Source organism: Pocillopora damicornis, chromosome 7 (genome assembly GCF_964200805.1).
Source record: "Pocillopora damicornis chromosome 7, jaPocDami1.2, whole genome shotgun sequence".
In the NCBI taxonomy this organism is placed as follows: domain Eukaryota; kingdom Metazoa; phylum Cnidaria; class Anthozoa; order Scleractinia; family Pocilloporidae; genus Pocillopora; species Pocillopora damicornis.
In genome coordinates, this window is record NC_142676.1 from 23,874,429 (window position 1) to 23,891,479 (window position 17,051).

The following is a 17,051-nucleotide window of genomic DNA, read 5'->3' on the forward strand; positions in this document are numbered from 1 at the left end:
CGCGTTTTGTTTATTATTAAGGGAAACAATACGATCGCAGTTTGTCCGAAACCGAAGTGTGATGCTTTTCTTTTTTTGAGCAAAATGTTTCACTTTTCCTCTTTGATTATATTTTGCAGCCAACCGGTTTTAACTTGTAACAAAATGTAATGTATCATCAAAGGAAATCTGAGAGATTGAAAACTGCACAGACTGTAAAGGAAAATCTTTATTCATCATTTGTTTTACATGCAAGAATTTGTGCGCAGCGCGATATATAGTTAAAATGAAAGAAACAAAGAAAAAAAAACCATAGCAGTTTTCACTGGTTCGCCTGGAAAATCTGTGGCGACTCCTAATTCATTTTAAAAAATCGACAGTGGTTTAGCGTGGTCTGCATTCTTATCGACAGCAATCGTCAACACAGCGGTAGAAATGTTGAAGACTAACGGGGCTTAACCGAGTGAATTCGACATTGTCGATTCGTTTTTCACCACAGTGTCGACGTCAAATAAAACTATTCTTTCGGTAATCAAAACTATAACAAAATTCTCGAACGTGATTCGTTATCACCAGCCCGATTTGAGCACTAATGGAAAAGTGTATGCCTCATGCTGGTAATTGAACAGTGAAGCATCATATGCGCGCGCTGTTGTGGTTTGTTTTTTATGAAAACGTATGACCGATGTCTACTTTCTTTCACCAATTTTAAAATAAATTTGATCAATAATGGTAATAGGACCGAGTGGAGTCCAATTCGGTCCGTAATCATACGGGTGATTAACAAAATCAGATGGACGCGAAGCGGGAGTCCGATTTGTTTAACACGATTATGATTACTGACAGAATTAGACGACAAGAAATCCTGTTACCAATAAATCATAACCATTTCAATTTCCGAGAAAACGAATACACCTAGAACAAGTATCTACAGTGGAGACAATGTCTTTAGTTAAATATTCCTCTATTTTGGAAATTGCCTTATTTTTCTTTGGATAAGTGGTTGTTGCTATGGTTAATCTGATCAATTCTGTGATTGGTGGATTTAGCTTAGTGGACCTAGTATGATTGGCTGCTTCAACTTTCCAATTACAGGTGTCCGATTACAGCCAACTGTCTGATTACAACTGTACAGAATGATTAGTGAAAAATGAAGCAGCTGATGCACCAATCACATTTGAGGAAATTATATTGGTAACGATTGATTCGTAACAGGACTTCGTGATTAAGAAATCGGAGTCCGCTTCGCGGTCGTCTGATTTTGTTTATCACTCATATGATCACAGGCGGAATTGGACTCCACTTAGTTCTGGTAGCATCAATGATAACGCAAGCAATGTCGCCTGTTTAACAAATAGATTCCAAGTTGCCGTGCGTCTGTTCAGTAATAGATCACAGATGACGTCAAAATGTGGTAAGAACAAAAAAGTGGCACACGAGGCGCAGCCGAGTGTGTCACTGATGTTCTTACCACATTTTGACGTCCTCTGTGATCTATTACTGAACAGACGCGCGGCAACTTGGATTCTATTTGTTTTATATAATAAAGAATTAATAAAAAAATTTTAATGATGACGTCATCTATACGTCTGTCCTCCAATAGATCATAAGTGAGAACAAATCAGAATGCGTGCATAACTGAGCTTATTATACAAACCCTTATTGACAACGGCAAATTGGTCCATCAGATTGCGTCATTACTGCTAATTATAGTAAAATACAAGTATGCCTTCAAACTTTTAAGTTCGAAGGCATAAAGGGTCTTAAAATACCTACTCAAGAACTGAAAGAAACAAAACATTACCCGTAAAACCGATAAGATATCATACTTTAACTTAGCCGAGGCATTTTCACATGAATACTTCGTCATAGAGCATAAATATTACCCCGCAAACACCAGCTCAAGTCAGTGGGGATGAAGGGATGGACTGGAGAGTAATAATCGGCCCGGCGACCTTCGAACTTTTTCATAAGTTAGTAATGTATAACATCTTAAATTCAGGTTTTGAAAAACGCGCAAAATCCAAGAATACAAGAGCACATACTGTTTGGTTTTAGACTTCATTGACCAGTCCCTCTCGATGCATGACTATGAGCCGCTGATATACAAGGCAGTGAATCATGTAAGAGGCGCAGATATTTATTACCTTGACCCCTCACATCGCATCTCGAAGAAACCTAGCTAGGCCCAGTCTTCGCGTGGAATGAGTGCCTGTTACAGGCTATCCAACAATTGTACGCCATTTCATAGTCATGTCAGAAATGAACTGACAGGTTTGCATTGATACCAAGTTTGCAATTCTCCCAAACCTGTTTTTAATTTATTCACAATCATGTCAGGAATGAACTAAGCACAAAATACTACCACTAAGACACTACCAAGTGCCGGGTAGGAATGCTATGGGGCCTTGACTACATCTCAGTCATTTCATTAACCCAAAACTGAAACCTTTTTCAATCTAAAAAGATGTTCAGTTTAATAATTCTGAGATAAAAAAAAAACACATTAATACAAGCTTTGTATTAGTTGTTGCAAGTTAAGTTTTTTTAATTTTGCCCATTCTTGCTGCACAAAGTACTTTTAGAGATTACATCAATTTGGATTTTTTGTACACTCCATCCTTTTTTCTGGTAAAAACTTGCTACTTAAGTCTAATAGTTCTCAGAGAAAAACATATCAAAACAAAGGTTCATAAGAGTCTTTGCAAGTTTCTTCTTCTCTCCTGCCTATTCTCCCTGCATAATGAATACAGCAATTTATTTTTTCTTCCATTTAAAGGTATAAATAGCAATTGCTAACAAACAAGTTGTCCATAAAAGACACAAAAGTACTTGGATTAAACACATTATAAATACAGAATTGTTCAAAAAGGTTGCCAAAAGAAGAGAGGAAAATTCTAGCTTTGAATTTGCTTTAAATTGCCTTTCTCAGTAAGAATTATGTGCTATCCAAGAATAACTGATAATTCTGCTGTTGAGGAGAAGAGGCATGGAGTGAGTGTTAGACTTCTGTGGACCCCTCAGGTGCATCTTGATTTGGATAAATTAAAACCTAAGTAAGCAAAATTTGAAAGTTTTATTAACCCTTTCTCCCTTTCAAGATCTAATTAGTAATTCTCCTGACTATCTACCATACAATTCTTATGATTTTAGTTCAGAGAATTTAGTATTGGATCAACTAATAATCCCATGATTGATATTCTTCTCTATTCTCATCACTTGCCTGCTTGATATTGTATTGATATTGTAAGGAGAAATTCTGTCTTGGTCACTTGTGGGAGTGAAAGGGTAAAGGTAATCAGGCAACCTTTTGAAACACTGAGCAGTTCAATTTCAAATTTCTGACAATCATTCTTACACCTTTCTGGTAGACAAGGGTATCCATTTGTTTTTGTACCCACAGTTGTTTCATACCCAGTACCAAATTTGGGTTATGTTTGTACCTGAACTGCAGGTTGATTGTACCCATCCTAATATTCACTCACTTGAAGTGCGTCATACATGCGCATGTGAACTGATATTGATTTTTGTATACAACAAGTTGGTAGAGTCAAGCAAGTTATATCCAAGTAAAATTGAGTTGTGTTTACTTGTGACCTTCACCTTCTTTACATCTGTCTTAAGACTCTCACACCCCAAATTTTCAGGCCTTAAATTTGGTGGTTGTGTATCAAAAATGGACACATTGTAAACAAAACTTATTTTAACTCACTCAAGTAATATAATTTGCTGTTTTTCACCCTTTAACTCCTGTAAGTGATCAAAACAGACTTTCTCCTTTAAAATCATTTAGCAGCCAGTAAGGAGAATTACTAATGACATCTTGGGAGTTAAAGGGTTAAAGGTGATTGGCATTGTATTTCTCCTTACAGTGTCACTGTTGAATCAAACATAAAGGCCATGGGAATAAGGGAAATGATCAACCACAAGAGAAGCTCTTGACTGTTGAAAAAATTCTCCATATCAGTACCACTGGATGTGTACAGAGAACAGTGAGTAGAATGTGCATGCCTATCTCTGTTTAAGGGTTTAAACTTACTTAACGGTAACAAGGAAAATACACTGTAATAGTTCTGATGCTGAATGACTTAACGGACTGGGTTTAAATGGTCCAAGCTGGATAAGAATAGACTGGGTACAAATAACCTTAGATATAAAATTACAGGCGACCTTGAGAAACCCTGTGGAAGTTCAATTCACTTGAACTTACCTTTGATCCCTCAATCACATGATTTTCTGTGGCAAGTGCTTTCTTAAACCCTTCAGATGATCCAAATTCAACAAAACCAAACCCTCTATGTCTGCCTGTGTATTTGTCCTGTTCAAAATGGTAAGTGACCTATTAGTAACTTAAATTTTGCCCACAAAAATTCTAGCCCTTGGTCAGTGTTGAAGGATGAAAAAAAGTGGACAACTAAATGAACATACAATAGCTTATGAAGAGAGAAATATCATGTGTTAAAATCTTTATGGTGAGAACCTCCCCAAAAAATAGCTGTTACAAATGAAAATGCATGAACAGATTAATAAGAAGGCAAAGCAATTCAGAATAAAAATTTAGGGGTCACATGCAACATTTCATAATTGCCTTGGTAACGTTTTCCAAGAAAAGAAATTGAAGATTCTAAGACAGTGTAAAATAGTTTTTCTTCTCTAATATCATTAACAGAATTTAAATTGGATTTAACAAATTCGAGACCACTGGTAAATTGGATTTAACAAATTCGAGACCACTGACCTTACACCATCACAACTTTATTAACCTCTTCACTCTTAATATCTTAAAACTGATTCTCTTTACTATCTGCCATGCATTTCTTACAATGTTAATTCTGAGAATTTGGTGTTTGATATAAAGAAATGATCGCCTAGTTTATTTTTTTCGTTATTCTTTTCACTTGTCTGCTTGATATCGTATTGATGTTGTAAGGACAAATTCCCTCTAGTCACCCCTAGAAATGATAGGGTTACTGGATCCTTTTAAATTGCAAATTAATGCACTGCATGGACTTACAGATTTTCTTGAAAACCAAAAATTTGTTAAATTATTTAGTGTCTCCTGTTGCTTCATTCAAGGAGATAGGTAAACTATGCTGGCATTGGCAAGTATAAACAAAAGTGAACACAAGAATGAGTTAAAACACAGGCATCCCAAGCTCACATCTCAAGAAAAGGGAAAGATTAATTCTTGGACTTGTTTTTTTTTTATTTCTGAAAACGTCACCCAACGTGTTACACAGTGTTAGGTAATGTGAGAAACCATTGAGAATTTGAACCCCTTATAAGGATTATTATGGGGAACAAAATATGGTCAATTTACTACACTACATATTCTGAAATATGAACACTTTATGCGTTAAATTGATCAAACTTGCTCATTGCTTGTGTGTTGCTTGTGGTTTCTGGTGATCTCTGCCAATTTGAGCTTACTTTGCCATCAATGTTATTCCTGTCATAAAATGGAGTCCAAGGCTGCTCACAAAACAGCAGAGATCACCAGAAACCACAATGGACACACATAGAATGAGTAACTGTTATTAATCTCACCTGTAAAATGTTCATAATATGAATTATAATTATGTATATAATTATCTCCCAATAGTTAGTGTTGTAAATCGTCAGCATTTTGTTTCATTTCCTTATAATGGTTCATATTATCACCAGTTCCTCATGTAACCTAACACCGCGTAACACAATGCATGACGCTTCCATGAATAACGACATACATTTCCATGAATAATCTTTACCTTCTCTGGAGAAGTGAGCTAGGGAAACTTGTGGTTACAAAAATTAATAAGTACTTACAAATGAAATTTTCGAACTTTTGACTTTTCCAAACTGCTGAAAGTACGCGCTCAGTGTATCTGTTTAAAAATTCATTAATACAAAGTAAGCATTTTACTCCCAAAATCTGATTGTCAATTCTCGGTGTAAGCCGGTTTTCAACCCACACTAGCTGTCGTTAATTCTGCCTCCGTTATGTAACTAATTCTGAAACCATCATGGCTCATATTCAAATCAAAAGAAGCCAGATTGGGTTTCCCTCTCGTTTCGCGAGAAGCTGTAAATAATCTGGCTTTAATAGAAATTATTTTGAAGATTTGATTAACATCCCAGGAATAACAAATTGAAACTATAGCTGCACGTGGTTAGGGTTCCGAATGTAATATCTACAAGGTGCCATATCTGTCTGATGCCAATGATATGCTATTTTGTAAGAGTTTTTTAACAACAAGTGATCATTACTAACCTCGACAAACCGTCCATGGCACTTTGGACACGAAAATTGTGTGAGGACCCACAATTCGAGACGACGCCATTTTAGAGAGAGGAAGAGCTAATACGAGCTAGAGTAATATCGAACCCAGGGTCATTTTGGCTCCTTACCGCTAACAAGGAGCGAGAGAGAGTGAAAACTAGTTCTGTTGGGAGAAACTGCTGGCCATTATTTGGACTTTGGCACATCGTTGAAGTCCGGTGACAGAGCTGAATAACGTCTGTGCATCTGCTAAGCTTTGGCGCTTTGGCATGTGCAGATTTGTTTGTTGTTGTTGTTTTTTCCTGTTTTTTTTTTTTTTTTAACGAACAAAAAAAAAATCAGTAACAAAAATTCGCACCCTCTCTTATTAAAAACAAACCCCGCGATCCATAGGGGGCGGCGGTTGTGGATGAAAGACGAAACATTCCTCGCGGAGAACGGATTTTCAGTCGTTTGCACGTTCGATTTTCAATTCTGCCGCTTCTAGACGTTGTTTCCTCGCCGCTTTTCTTTTACAGAACAACCTCCAAAAAATTTGGTCTTCCCCTAAATATTTTCTGTATATGTTGGCCAAAAATCTTGAGAAACAGAAGATTCTTCGACAGGAAGTGCTCTCAGTGTAAGGAAATTCTATTTTTGCAACGCTGGAAACGCCCGCTCGGATGCCATACCTAAAGGCCTGGTTACGAGAGACCCTCTGCGCCTCTGTCCTGTTCTCTCCGCTATCCCACGAAGACCGAAACAAGACATAATATTAGGGGGTTACCATATCTCTGGGGGCACTGCTCAAGTTGAAATCCTCGTTCATCAAATGGAGCGGGATGTGACTATTTTTGAAGATGCCGAAGCATTTAAACCTAAGAGATGGTTGCAAACCAAAGATACTGCTTTGATCGAAACAGTAGAAGCTTTCGCTTCTCTTCAATTTGGATTACGAACACCATTTAATCTGATAGCCCTGTTAAAGTGCAGTTTGTTGACAGAAAATGAGTCCGGTTTCCATGTGGCCACGTTCACCTTGCATTGAAACACTGTTTTGAGTTGAAAGTGGGACAAATTCTGATGACAACTCGTTTAAATAATCCACACTTATTGGATCGAAGGTGTTCAATAAGTCACATTTAAAAGTCAGTTTTAACCATTCCAGTGATTTCCGACATCTGATAAATATTTAACTCCTCTGGCTGCCAATCACTTTCCATTTTATTTCTCTTGAGAATTATTCAGTGTTATGTTACTTGAAGGTCACATCTTCTCGTTAATAATTTTCTGTATCCTTATCAGTAGTTCGCTCGGTAATGTATTTGATTCGGAGTTTTGAAGCATTAGAGAAGTTATCTTAAAAAATTCGCAGACATATATTTATGCGTTTCAAATTCATTTGAAAACGGTCTTACGAACTATTTTTCTCGCACGCAAATTTTTGTGACATACAAATATACAATCATATTTCGTATTGTATTCTTTCGGTTTTCATTGTACATATTGATTCACAGATATGGCACAAAAGTAGCAGACGAAAAATCTGTTAAGTTTTTTTGGTCAACAAAAAGCAATCCTCCACATAAATTTTCTTTTGATAATTAAGTAACCTTTTCCAGGCGTTCATCGATCAGTTGATAAAACGGGGCGAAATAGTAGCGGCAGAGCGAAAGTGAAGGAAAATAAGTATACAGAAGTATCTATGAGCATACAAGAGTCTGTGTGAGGATACAACAGTGTCTACGCGTAGGGGTATCGATTGACCCTTTACACCTTAAGATCAGTATGCATATTCTCCATACTGTTTTCTATACATTTCCTAGGGTGCTGACAAGGAGATTTTGCTTAACAATCAAGAGCTCCCGTACTTGTTGATCATTCCATTATTCTCGTGACCTTAATGTTTGATTCAGGAGTGATATTGTAAGGAGAAATTAGATCCTAATCACTCTTTGGGGTTAAAGGGTTAAATTGATAAAATTTCGGGGGTATCTATGGAAATACAATGGTTTACTTTACCATGCAAGTGTATCTCTTTTTTCTTTTCTTTAAATGTGTTTATTTTGGCATGTTAAACCACAATATTTCTTGTCAAAAGCCTTGCAGGAAATTTACAAAAAATTAAGCTTAGAAAAAACTTCTTTTCCAAGTCACACATTTGTTTTAAAGTCTCTTGCATTGACTAATCAATCATCTTTGAAAAAGGATTAGAATTTTTCTTTACTTGACGAACTAGTCGCGTTCTAAACCTAAAAATTGTTACCCTTTGCTTGGCTTGTTCACTGAACTAATAACTTTAAAAAAAGGAGTTTTTTAACTTCGTGACCCTTATAAAGAGGTAACACTACACGCTGCCTTGTTTCAGATTATTAAACTTAGATGTATGATGAGCATTTTACTGAGATGCCATCCTCTGTGTATCGATCCGAGTTGTCCTTCGCAGATGGTGTCCTCTTTCTACAGGCTAGTAATTAAATAGTTCTAAGCTTTACTAAGTCTAGTTCATTCTGCTGCAGAGTTTCTATTAAAGTCATGGCCCTTAAGGTGCGCTATGCGCCGGCCAATTTCCGAAATCAAATGTCACGTTGTCGCCCATGATCATAAATGGCCCCCATTGAGAAACTTTGTCAAAGCCGTTATTTCTCATCCACTTCCTGGCCTTGTGGAGAGATTCACTGGCGCTTTCACCGCGGAACAAATGTTTGTAGAAACATGTCATGAACTGCTCTGTGGCTGTGTCATCCAGGGCCCATCGTGCCGCTAACACTGAACGAGCTCCGGATCCTAAGAACGCTCGAGCAATTCCAATGATTCCCTCGGTTCTAATCTGTCCACGAGCACTGTGACAACAACTAAGCACCACTAGTTTAGCTCGCAACCGAGTTTTTGAAATATCCGCCATCGTCAAAAGATAATCTTCTTCTCGAGGAAAAGGTGGGAGTGGGGAAAGTTGCTCAGGAGAAAGAGCAATCTCCCCTCTATCGGGATAACCATGGGCAGAAATGTGTATCAGGCTCACTGAATTTATCGCTTGGAGTACAGAATGCTTTGTCGCGGAATCTCCTATCAAAGGCGTCACGCCAAGAAGTGTTCCAATCATCTCTGCTTCCTTTCTTGCACACGGCAATGGTTCCATTTTTCTGAGCTTCCCCTCGTAAATCACCTTTCCAACTTCAGGGTCACCCACTATCAGTGCCCCGGTCTGACTGTGAATGTCTGGAGGACTTTCCTGAACAAGCTTGAGAGTCGTCAGGGAAGGAACCAGCCGAATCCTGCAGGTCTCTGATAAATACTTGCCTCCTTCGTCAGCCAAGGCTGCAAATGGCACTTGGTACACACAGGAGTCAGGGACAACTATGATCTCGGGCTGCTTCAGTAAACTGGCCACGGGAGCAATGATTATCTTGTAACACAAGTGAAGACATCTTTTGAAATCTTCGGTATCATAGTCATTCAGCTTTGGTCGGTTGCGAAATGACATCAGTTCTTTAAAAAACTCATCTAACTCAGGGACCTCGTTTGAGTCCAGGTTCACTTCCTTTCTTGAAAAATGAATATCTCCCGTTGCTTTAATTATCCAAAACCGTACATCATTTCCACCAACCGAAATGTACAGGCATGCACAGTCTGCTTCTTTTGTGATGATCCCTTGAATGCCACACCAAGATGGTGGATCACTTGAGATCTGCTCTTGAACAGAGTACCGAGCTGCCATCAAGTCGGCCAGGCCTCTTGCCCTTCTCAGCTCTTCGACGTAAAGGGCGTCTTCCAGCTTTCCAGTGGAAGAAAGCAACCTACTGAAGTGCCAGTAGGGAAAGGCGCTGCACTTTTCTAAAAGACATATTTGAAACTCATCGTTTTCTTTAAGAAAACCTCTCAAAGTTTCGAATTTTTCAATGCCTTGAAAAAGATACGATGAAGCCTCTTCACGATGGCATTGTGACAACTTTAACGCAGATAGATTACAAAGGCTGCGAAACTCTTCCAAGTTGTGTCCAATATCCCTACTTAATAGGACAGACTTCTTAAGGTATTCTTCGGCCTTGTCATATTTACCACGCGATTGGAAACACAATCCTAAATCCCTGTAGTTGCCTACTACTCCTTCTCTCTCACCGATTTCCATGCAAATTGTATGGGCTTTCTCGAAATATTCTTGAGCCTTGTCATATTCACCACGCTTCTGAGAAATTTTCCCGAGGTGATTGTAATCTATTGCTTCTCCCCTTCTATTATTCATATCGTTTCTAACTGCCCTTGCCTTCCCTAGATAGTAGTCAGCCTTTGCATACTTGCCAAGTGAGAGAAACAAAGATGTGAGGTATCTATAGATTCTTGCTTCTCCATTCTTGTCACTTCTTTTGATAGCGAGTGCTTTGTCCTGATATTCTTGGGCCTTGTCATATTGACCAAGTGACTGGAACAAATATCCTAGGTCTCCGTAGATTGTTGCTTCTCCATTCCTGTCACCAATTTCAATTTTGATGGCGAGTGCTTTCTCCTGATATTCTCGGGCCTTGTCATATTGACCGAGTGATTGGAACAAAGTTCCTAGGTTTCCGTAGCTTGTTGCTTCTCCATTCCTGTCACCAATTTCAATTCTGATAGCGAGTGCTTTCTCCTGATATTCTCGGGCCTTGTCATATTGACCGAGTGATTGGAACAAAGTTCCTAGGTTTCCGTACCTTGTTGCTTCTCCATCTCTGTCACCAATTTCTATTTTGATAGGGAGTGCTTTCTCCTGATATTCTCGGGCCTTGTCATATTGACAGAGAGATTGGAACAAAGTTCCAAGGTTTCCGTAGCTTGTTGCTTCTCCATTCCTGTCACCAATTTCAATTCTGATAGCGAGTGCTTTCTCCTGATATTCTCGGGCCTTGTCATATTGACCGAGTGATTGGAACAAAGTTCCTAGGTTTCCGTAGCTTGATGCTTCTCTATTCTTGTCACCGATTTCTAAATTGATTGCGAGTGCTTTCTCCTCATATTCTTGGGCCTTGTCATATTGACCGAGTGATTGGAACAAAGTTCCTAGGTTTCCGTACCTTGTTGCTTCTCCATCTCTGTCACCAATTTCTAAATTGATAGCGAGTGCTTTCTCCTGATATTCTTGGGCCTTGTCATATTGACCGAGTGATTGGAACAAAAGTCCTAGGTTTCCGTAGCTTGCTGCTTGTCCATTCCTGTTACCAATTTCTATTGTGATAGCGAGTGCTTCCTCCTGATATTCTCGGGCCTTACCATATTGACCGAGTGATCGGTACAAAGTTCCTAGGTTTCCGTAGCTTGCTGCTTCTCCACTCCTGTCACCAATTTCTATTTTGATAGCGAGTGCTTTCTCGTGATATTGTTGGGCCTTGTCATATTGACCGAGTGATTGTAACAAAGTTCCTAGGTTTTCGTAGATTGTTGCTTCTCCTTCCCTGTTACCAATTTCTAAATCGATAGCGAGTGCTTTCTCGTGATATTCTCGGGCCTTGTCATATTGACTGAGTGATTTGAACAAACATCCTAGGTTTGCGTACCTTGTTGCTTCTCCTTTTCTGTCACCAATTTCTATTTTGATAGCGAGTGCTTTCTCGTGATATTGTTGGGCCTTGTCATATTGACCGAGTGATTGGAACAAAGTTCCTAGGTTTCCGAAGCTTGTTGCTTCTCCTTTCCTGTTACCAATTTCTAAATCGATAGCGAGCGCTTTTTCGTGATATTCACGGGCCTTGTCATATTGACCGAGTGATTGGAACAAAGTTCCTAGGTTTCCGTAGCTTGATGCTTCTCTATTCTTGTCACCGATTTCTAAATTGATTGCGAGTGCTTTCTCCTGATATTCTCGGGCCTTGTCATATTGACCGAGTGATTGGAACAAAGTTCCTAGGTTTCCGTACCTTGTTGCTTCTCCATCTCTGTCACCAATTTTTAAATTGATAGCGAGTGCTTTCTCCTGATATTCTTGGGCCTTGCCATATTGTCCGAGTGATTGGAACAAAGTTCCTAGGTTTCCGTAGCTTGTTGCTTCTCCATTCCTGTCACCAATTTCAATTCTGATAGCGAGTGCTTTCTCCTGATATTCTCGGGCCTTGTCATATTGACTATGCGATTGGAACATTTGCCCTAGCTTTGCGTAACATATTGCCTGGTTATAAATGTTTCCTATCGTTTTCATGATGTTAATAGCTGATTCGTAAAATTTCCTGGCCTCCTTTAATTTGTTTTGTATCTGAAGTATATCTGCAAGTTTTACATGTAGCCATCCCTTTTCAGCGGTGTCATTAGAGTCTAGGTATAGGAGGCGTTCCTTGAGGAATTTTTCTGTACTTGTGTAATCCTTTATACAATCGTAAGCAAGAATTATTCTCTTGTAGATGGCTTGGAACTTAAAGTCTGCCAATGAACTATCGATAGCTTGCGCCTGACTGTGTACTATAATCAAACATTCTTTGTATACCTCGATGGCTTGCAACACGTGACCAGTTTTGCGAAGGAAATCGGCGACCAATATACCTGTGACTTCTTTTATGCTGTCCATCTTGACCCTGTTTCTTCTCAGTTTGAAAAAAAAGGAGAAATTAGTCAAATCCTATTCACGTATTGTTTGTTTGAATGTTTTTAGTTTTGAATTTCAAATTGCAAGTTTTATCTTCCCCGCCCCACCTTGCAGTCTTTTTGTATTCACGTGCGGCGCACGTGATTTCACAATTAGCAAATCAGGTCAAAGAACTCTAACCTTGACATTGGAAAACTGACGTGAACATTTTTACGTACTTTTGTTGCCTGTCTTAACGAAGTTAAGTTAATTGTTTTTGAGCTTTCGTTCGCGCAATTTCTCTAAGCCTTTGTTTTGAGTTTTAAGAAGTTTCTGAGTTTTTATTTTAGCCAAATGTTGTGGTTAATTTAACAAGTTTAATACATAATTTAAACGGCGTTTGGACTCTAGCCTCTTTTTTCGTATATGGATTTTTGTACACTGTCCATCAAATAGGAACACATCTTTATCGTCTCTTCTACCAGTGTGTTCGTTTTGTTACACTGTCACGCGAATCACGCAAATCAGAGACCAACTGGATAATTGAACTGGCTAACAGAACACAACAAGTTTCATTTGACCTGCTGATTCATATTTAGTTTACAGTAATTGAATTCAATTATGTAAGAAGGAGCAATGCTCTTAACAAAACCGATTTACTGGGCTCTCAAGGGAGCTCGTGTTGCATCACACTGCTTACTGCTAATTCTAAACTGCCCAACCCATATCTTAATAATAATCAGAAAGTAGGTTTTCTTTGATCTGCTTCCCAAAAATATATTGTAACTCACAGGTTTTGCGTCTTACATTTTGATTGTGGAAATCCTTGTAAAAGGCGCATTATTTGTCGATGTTTTTGGAAAAGTATTATAAGGAACTGAAATGTAAACAATGATGCTTTTTCCTTTCTACATCTCATTCAATTCATTCAATGTAAGAAGTCGTAGTTTCTACGGGGGGGAGGGGCGTGAACAGTGAGATTTCTATATGCTGTTAATGTTGTCATTCTTAGAATTTTCTTTTGTAGTTTTCATAACGATACTAGTGTTGTTTCGATTCCCAAAACGGTCAACATTGATGCAAATTACCTTTTGAAGTTAGAAACATTCCTTATTCATTTTGATGAAGGTAAAGGGATTTGTACGAGATCTTCCAAAGGAAGTCAACTTTTTCCTGGAAAAAAGAAGGAAAAGAAATCCGCGGTGAAAAGTCGGGAATTTATCAAAATGATTTTTTTTGGTTTCTTGTCACGCCATCAAACTAAAAGTAAACCGACTGAATCGGCTTAAAGCCAAGAATCACCGAGAAAATTTATAACAATCTGGCTAGGTCTTTTTTTTCAGAGTCAGTTATTTTCCACTGAAGAGGCTATCGCCCAAATTTCGGACAAAAATTAATGGCGTGTTGTTTGAGGGGGCCAATTTTGTTCCCTTTCATAGACTGCAAATGTAATGACCATAAAGTAAATAAATATTGTTTCTTTTTGCCATAAAAATGATAAACCGTTGCGTTTTGGCAAAGAATAATTTGACGACTCAGGAGACAAACACTCGATACCAACATTTTCATACATTCATGATATCTTCCTCTGCCAGCTATTTTAAGATTTAGGAATAGCATTGGAGGTCATGCTGATGACTGGCGAAAAGTTTCATTTTTCACAGCTTTTTTCCTTTCGGAATATCGCCCGGCACAATCTTCCGTTGAGTGTTAGGGACATATTTAATTTTCAAATCGTTTCCAGTTCTGATGTATTAGTGTTAACGGCCCGTACATCATCGATCGTTTTAGATTAAAGAAAACCCCAATTCCTTAAAATATTATCTGATAGTTCATAAGTTCCTGTTTTCACTGTTTTTGTTAAATATCTTTGATCACGGTTCTCATTTTTCCTTCAAGTTATAAAAAATTGGTAACAACAGCTTCACCTACTCAGACTATTTAGGAGGGTAACCAAAAGGAACTTCGGTTGCTTGTAACCAGCTCCCCCATCAGTAATGACAATGGAACAAAGATTTGCTCCTAAATCCTTGTTAGATGCTGCTATCAAATTCCTCTCCGCCCCTCCCCCATTAATCCAATTAATCCCTAATTATCCGTTGCTATTGGAAAGTGAAACTTGCCGTAAATTCCAAGTGATCAGGAGTACGTGACAGAACAGAAGGAAAAATCACTCTTTCTTTGAAAGGAAGTTTCGATGAGTTTCAGGAGAAGAATTTGTGCAAAAAACTTGATCTATTCAGGAAAAGGCTTTTCAAGTCAAATTCGTTCATCAAGTTTTCGAGCGTAATTCTTAACCTCGGCTCTCACATAGAATTTTCAACTTTTGATGACTCACGGCTAATCGCCCGCTGCACTACTTTTCAAGTTTGAATCGCTTGCCTGAATAAAGAGAATGTTTAAACTCGGATAGATGACCGATGTTGTACATTCTTAAGAAAAATTCCTCTTCGTTAGAGTGGTCCAGGTTCACTATTCCCCTTTCCCTCCCCTCCCTAAAAGAGATATCATTTGTTGATCATCACTTACATAAAGCCAAGCGAGATCCTCTCGATCATAACATCGCGTGATTGTTACGATATACCCATCTTATTTAGATTAACACCCTTAAGAGATAAACGAAGTTAGCAATGTGTTGTCTTTTAAGGGTACAACACTGATCAACCCAGCCGTTCCTCTTATTTACCAACTTTGTCTTCGATGACGCAAATCGCACTCATTGGAAAATGAACACCTCATGAAAAGTTAGTCATCGAGCACAAATAACTTACCGTTTTAAGACAGAAGCTCCAATTCAGTACTGTGAGAAGTCTTGATTGTAATTTCGGGTTAAAAATCCAACTGTTCTTCCAAAACAATGAATGCTTAGACCGGATGTTACCTGCAACAAAAGTGAATTGTTTCATTTTTGCATGTAGTCACATCCATCATCGGTATAAAAGTTAGACGTACAAAACCGAAATACATTTACGTACATCAAATGGCGCTTCAAAAGTAGGATAACAAATATCCGTCACTCCTTATCTTTCCTTTACTGGAACGAACCAAATGAATTCATTTAAGATTTTGTTCTGGACATTCGAAATTCATAACGGTTGAAATTCTGCGCGAGGTTGGTGTGCTAGTAGATAACCCTTCGGCTAACTCAGATGATGTCGGAACTTAAGAGAAGGTAGTTTGAAAGAAATCATCATCACGTCCAGTGCCGGTTAAAATCATAGGTTGATTCGTCGAATTTAGTCAACTTTTGGTAGGTCTCGGTGTTAAAACCGACTTTGCTCCTTGTGAATTCCTTCCAATTTTTTTTCGCACATATCAGAATTCTCTTCCGCCAAGCCATTAATCACAACATTCTTAAAAGAACAAGGTTTGAAGCAGTTTTAAAAACCGATGCTCCAAGCCAAAACGATTTCCATAGTCTATGTCAAGGCAAATCACGATGGAAGTGAATCAGGTCTTTTTACAGACAGTACTTACCACAACCTGTAGTCTTCAGTGCCCGGTCTCGAAGGTAACTTTAACCATCTCTTTTTGTCCTTTGAGTATTTTCCAACACACGTCATACGTCAGTCATACCAATAGAATGTGGTTGTCTATTTCTGTTCGACCGTGTCATTCTTTTCCCCAGGCCCGCTGAACGCAACGGCCAAACGTAAGCGTCAATGGAAAAGGTCCTTTAAGTATAATCAATGACTTTTTCATTTTGTACGCTTATCGTTGACCGATTTACGTAGGATTTCTATCAGACCAAGCACGGGACAATCTCTTGTTTGTGGAGCGTTTTTCTGATGTATGCACCGAGCTCCTTTTCACGGATAATTCACTTAGCGAGAAATTACCCAACATGAACATCGGAATATTCTCCATCGTCAGATATGAATCAATGGACAACCGGTAAGCTTATGAACCTAGTGAGAAAAACGAATAAAAATCGCTCCAAGGACAACTGGAGAAGACTCAAGGAAGTAAATGAATTTATTTGTTTTCATGTTAATTGTCCTGCAATAATTCGTTAGGGGAGGAAGCTTTCTCTTCTCTCCTCCTACAGACCGTCTCCCAGCTGCAGGGTCGTTTTCAAGTGAGCGGAGAGAAGCCTGGGGCGAACTAGAGGAAGCACGTGAGGGTGCCGAGCCTTATATCGTTGCTTTTGGACGATTCTCTCAGATTACTGTTGGGATTGCTAAGGTTTCATGACAAGAGAATTTCTGGGTATTCAGTAGTTTTTCATGTGGATATTTGTGTTTAACTTAGAAACCTTGGAATGACCAGTATTTAATTTTTCCTTATTGAAATAATGCTGAGTCATTC

At 38.5% G+C, this 17,051-nt stretch overlaps 2 protein-coding genes across 4 annotated transcripts; both read right to left on the minus strand.

Moving 5' to 3' along the window:
• Nucleotides 1-2,429: 2,429 nt before the first annotated feature.
• On the minus strand, nt 2,430-6,368 carry LOC113665192 (SRA stem-loop-interacting RNA-binding protein, mitochondrial). The gene is made up of 4 exons (XM_089212464.1): nt 6,230-6,368; nt 5,785-5,843; nt 4,190-4,297; nt 2,430-3,031 (listed from the first exon to the last, which is right to left on the minus strand). The coding sequence occupies exons 1-4, from the start codon at nt 6,297-6,299 to the stop codon at nt 2,981-2,983; spliced, it is 288 nt and encodes a 95-aa protein (XP_089068590.1). The 5' UTR covers nt 6,300-6,368; the 3' UTR covers nt 2,430-2,980.
• A 1,887-nt stretch (nt 6,369-8,255) lies between these two features.
• On the minus strand, nt 8,256-16,351 carry LOC149043241 (uncharacterized). Of its 3 annotated transcripts, none has more exons than XM_089212417.1 (4): nt 16,221-16,351; nt 15,515-15,624; nt 13,832-13,916; nt 8,256-12,759 (listed from the first exon to the last, which is right to left on the minus strand). In XM_089212417.1, the coding sequence occupies exon 4, from the start codon at nt 12,744-12,746 to the stop codon at nt 8,760-8,762; it is 3,987 nt and encodes a 1,328-aa protein (XP_089068543.1). In that variant the 5' UTR covers nt 12,747-12,759; nt 13,832-13,916; nt 15,515-15,624; nt 16,221-16,351; the 3' UTR covers nt 8,256-8,759. The 3 variants fall into 3 exon arrangements, with proteins under 3 accessions (XP_089068543.1, XP_089068545.1, XP_089068544.1); XM_089212419.1 differs by having other exon boundaries at nt 8,256-12,762; XM_089212418.1 differs by lacking the exon at nt 13,832-13,916.
• Nucleotides 16,352-17,051: the final 700 nt, after the last annotated feature.

What these genes read in the sequence shown, in the direction of transcription:
- LOC113665192 (XM_089212464.1), bottom strand. Translation starts at nt 6,299, where the DNA reads ATGGCGTCGTCTCGAATTGTGGGTCCTCACACAATTTTCGTGTCCAAA. An exon ending in GCCATGGACGGTTTGTCGAG is followed by an intron (nt 5,844 to 6,229) that starts GTTAGTAATGAT and finishes ATTTTTAAACAG; the next exon opens with ATACACTGAGCGCGTACTTT. An exon ending in AAAGTTCGAAAATTTCATTT is followed by an intron (nt 4,298 to 5,784) that starts GTAAGTACTTAT and finishes CATTTTGAACAG; the next exon opens with GACAAATACACAGGCAGACA.
- LOC149043241 (XM_089212418.1), bottom strand. Translation starts at nt 12,746, where the DNA reads ATGGACAGCATAAAAGAAGTCACAGGTATATTGGTCGCCGATTTCCTT.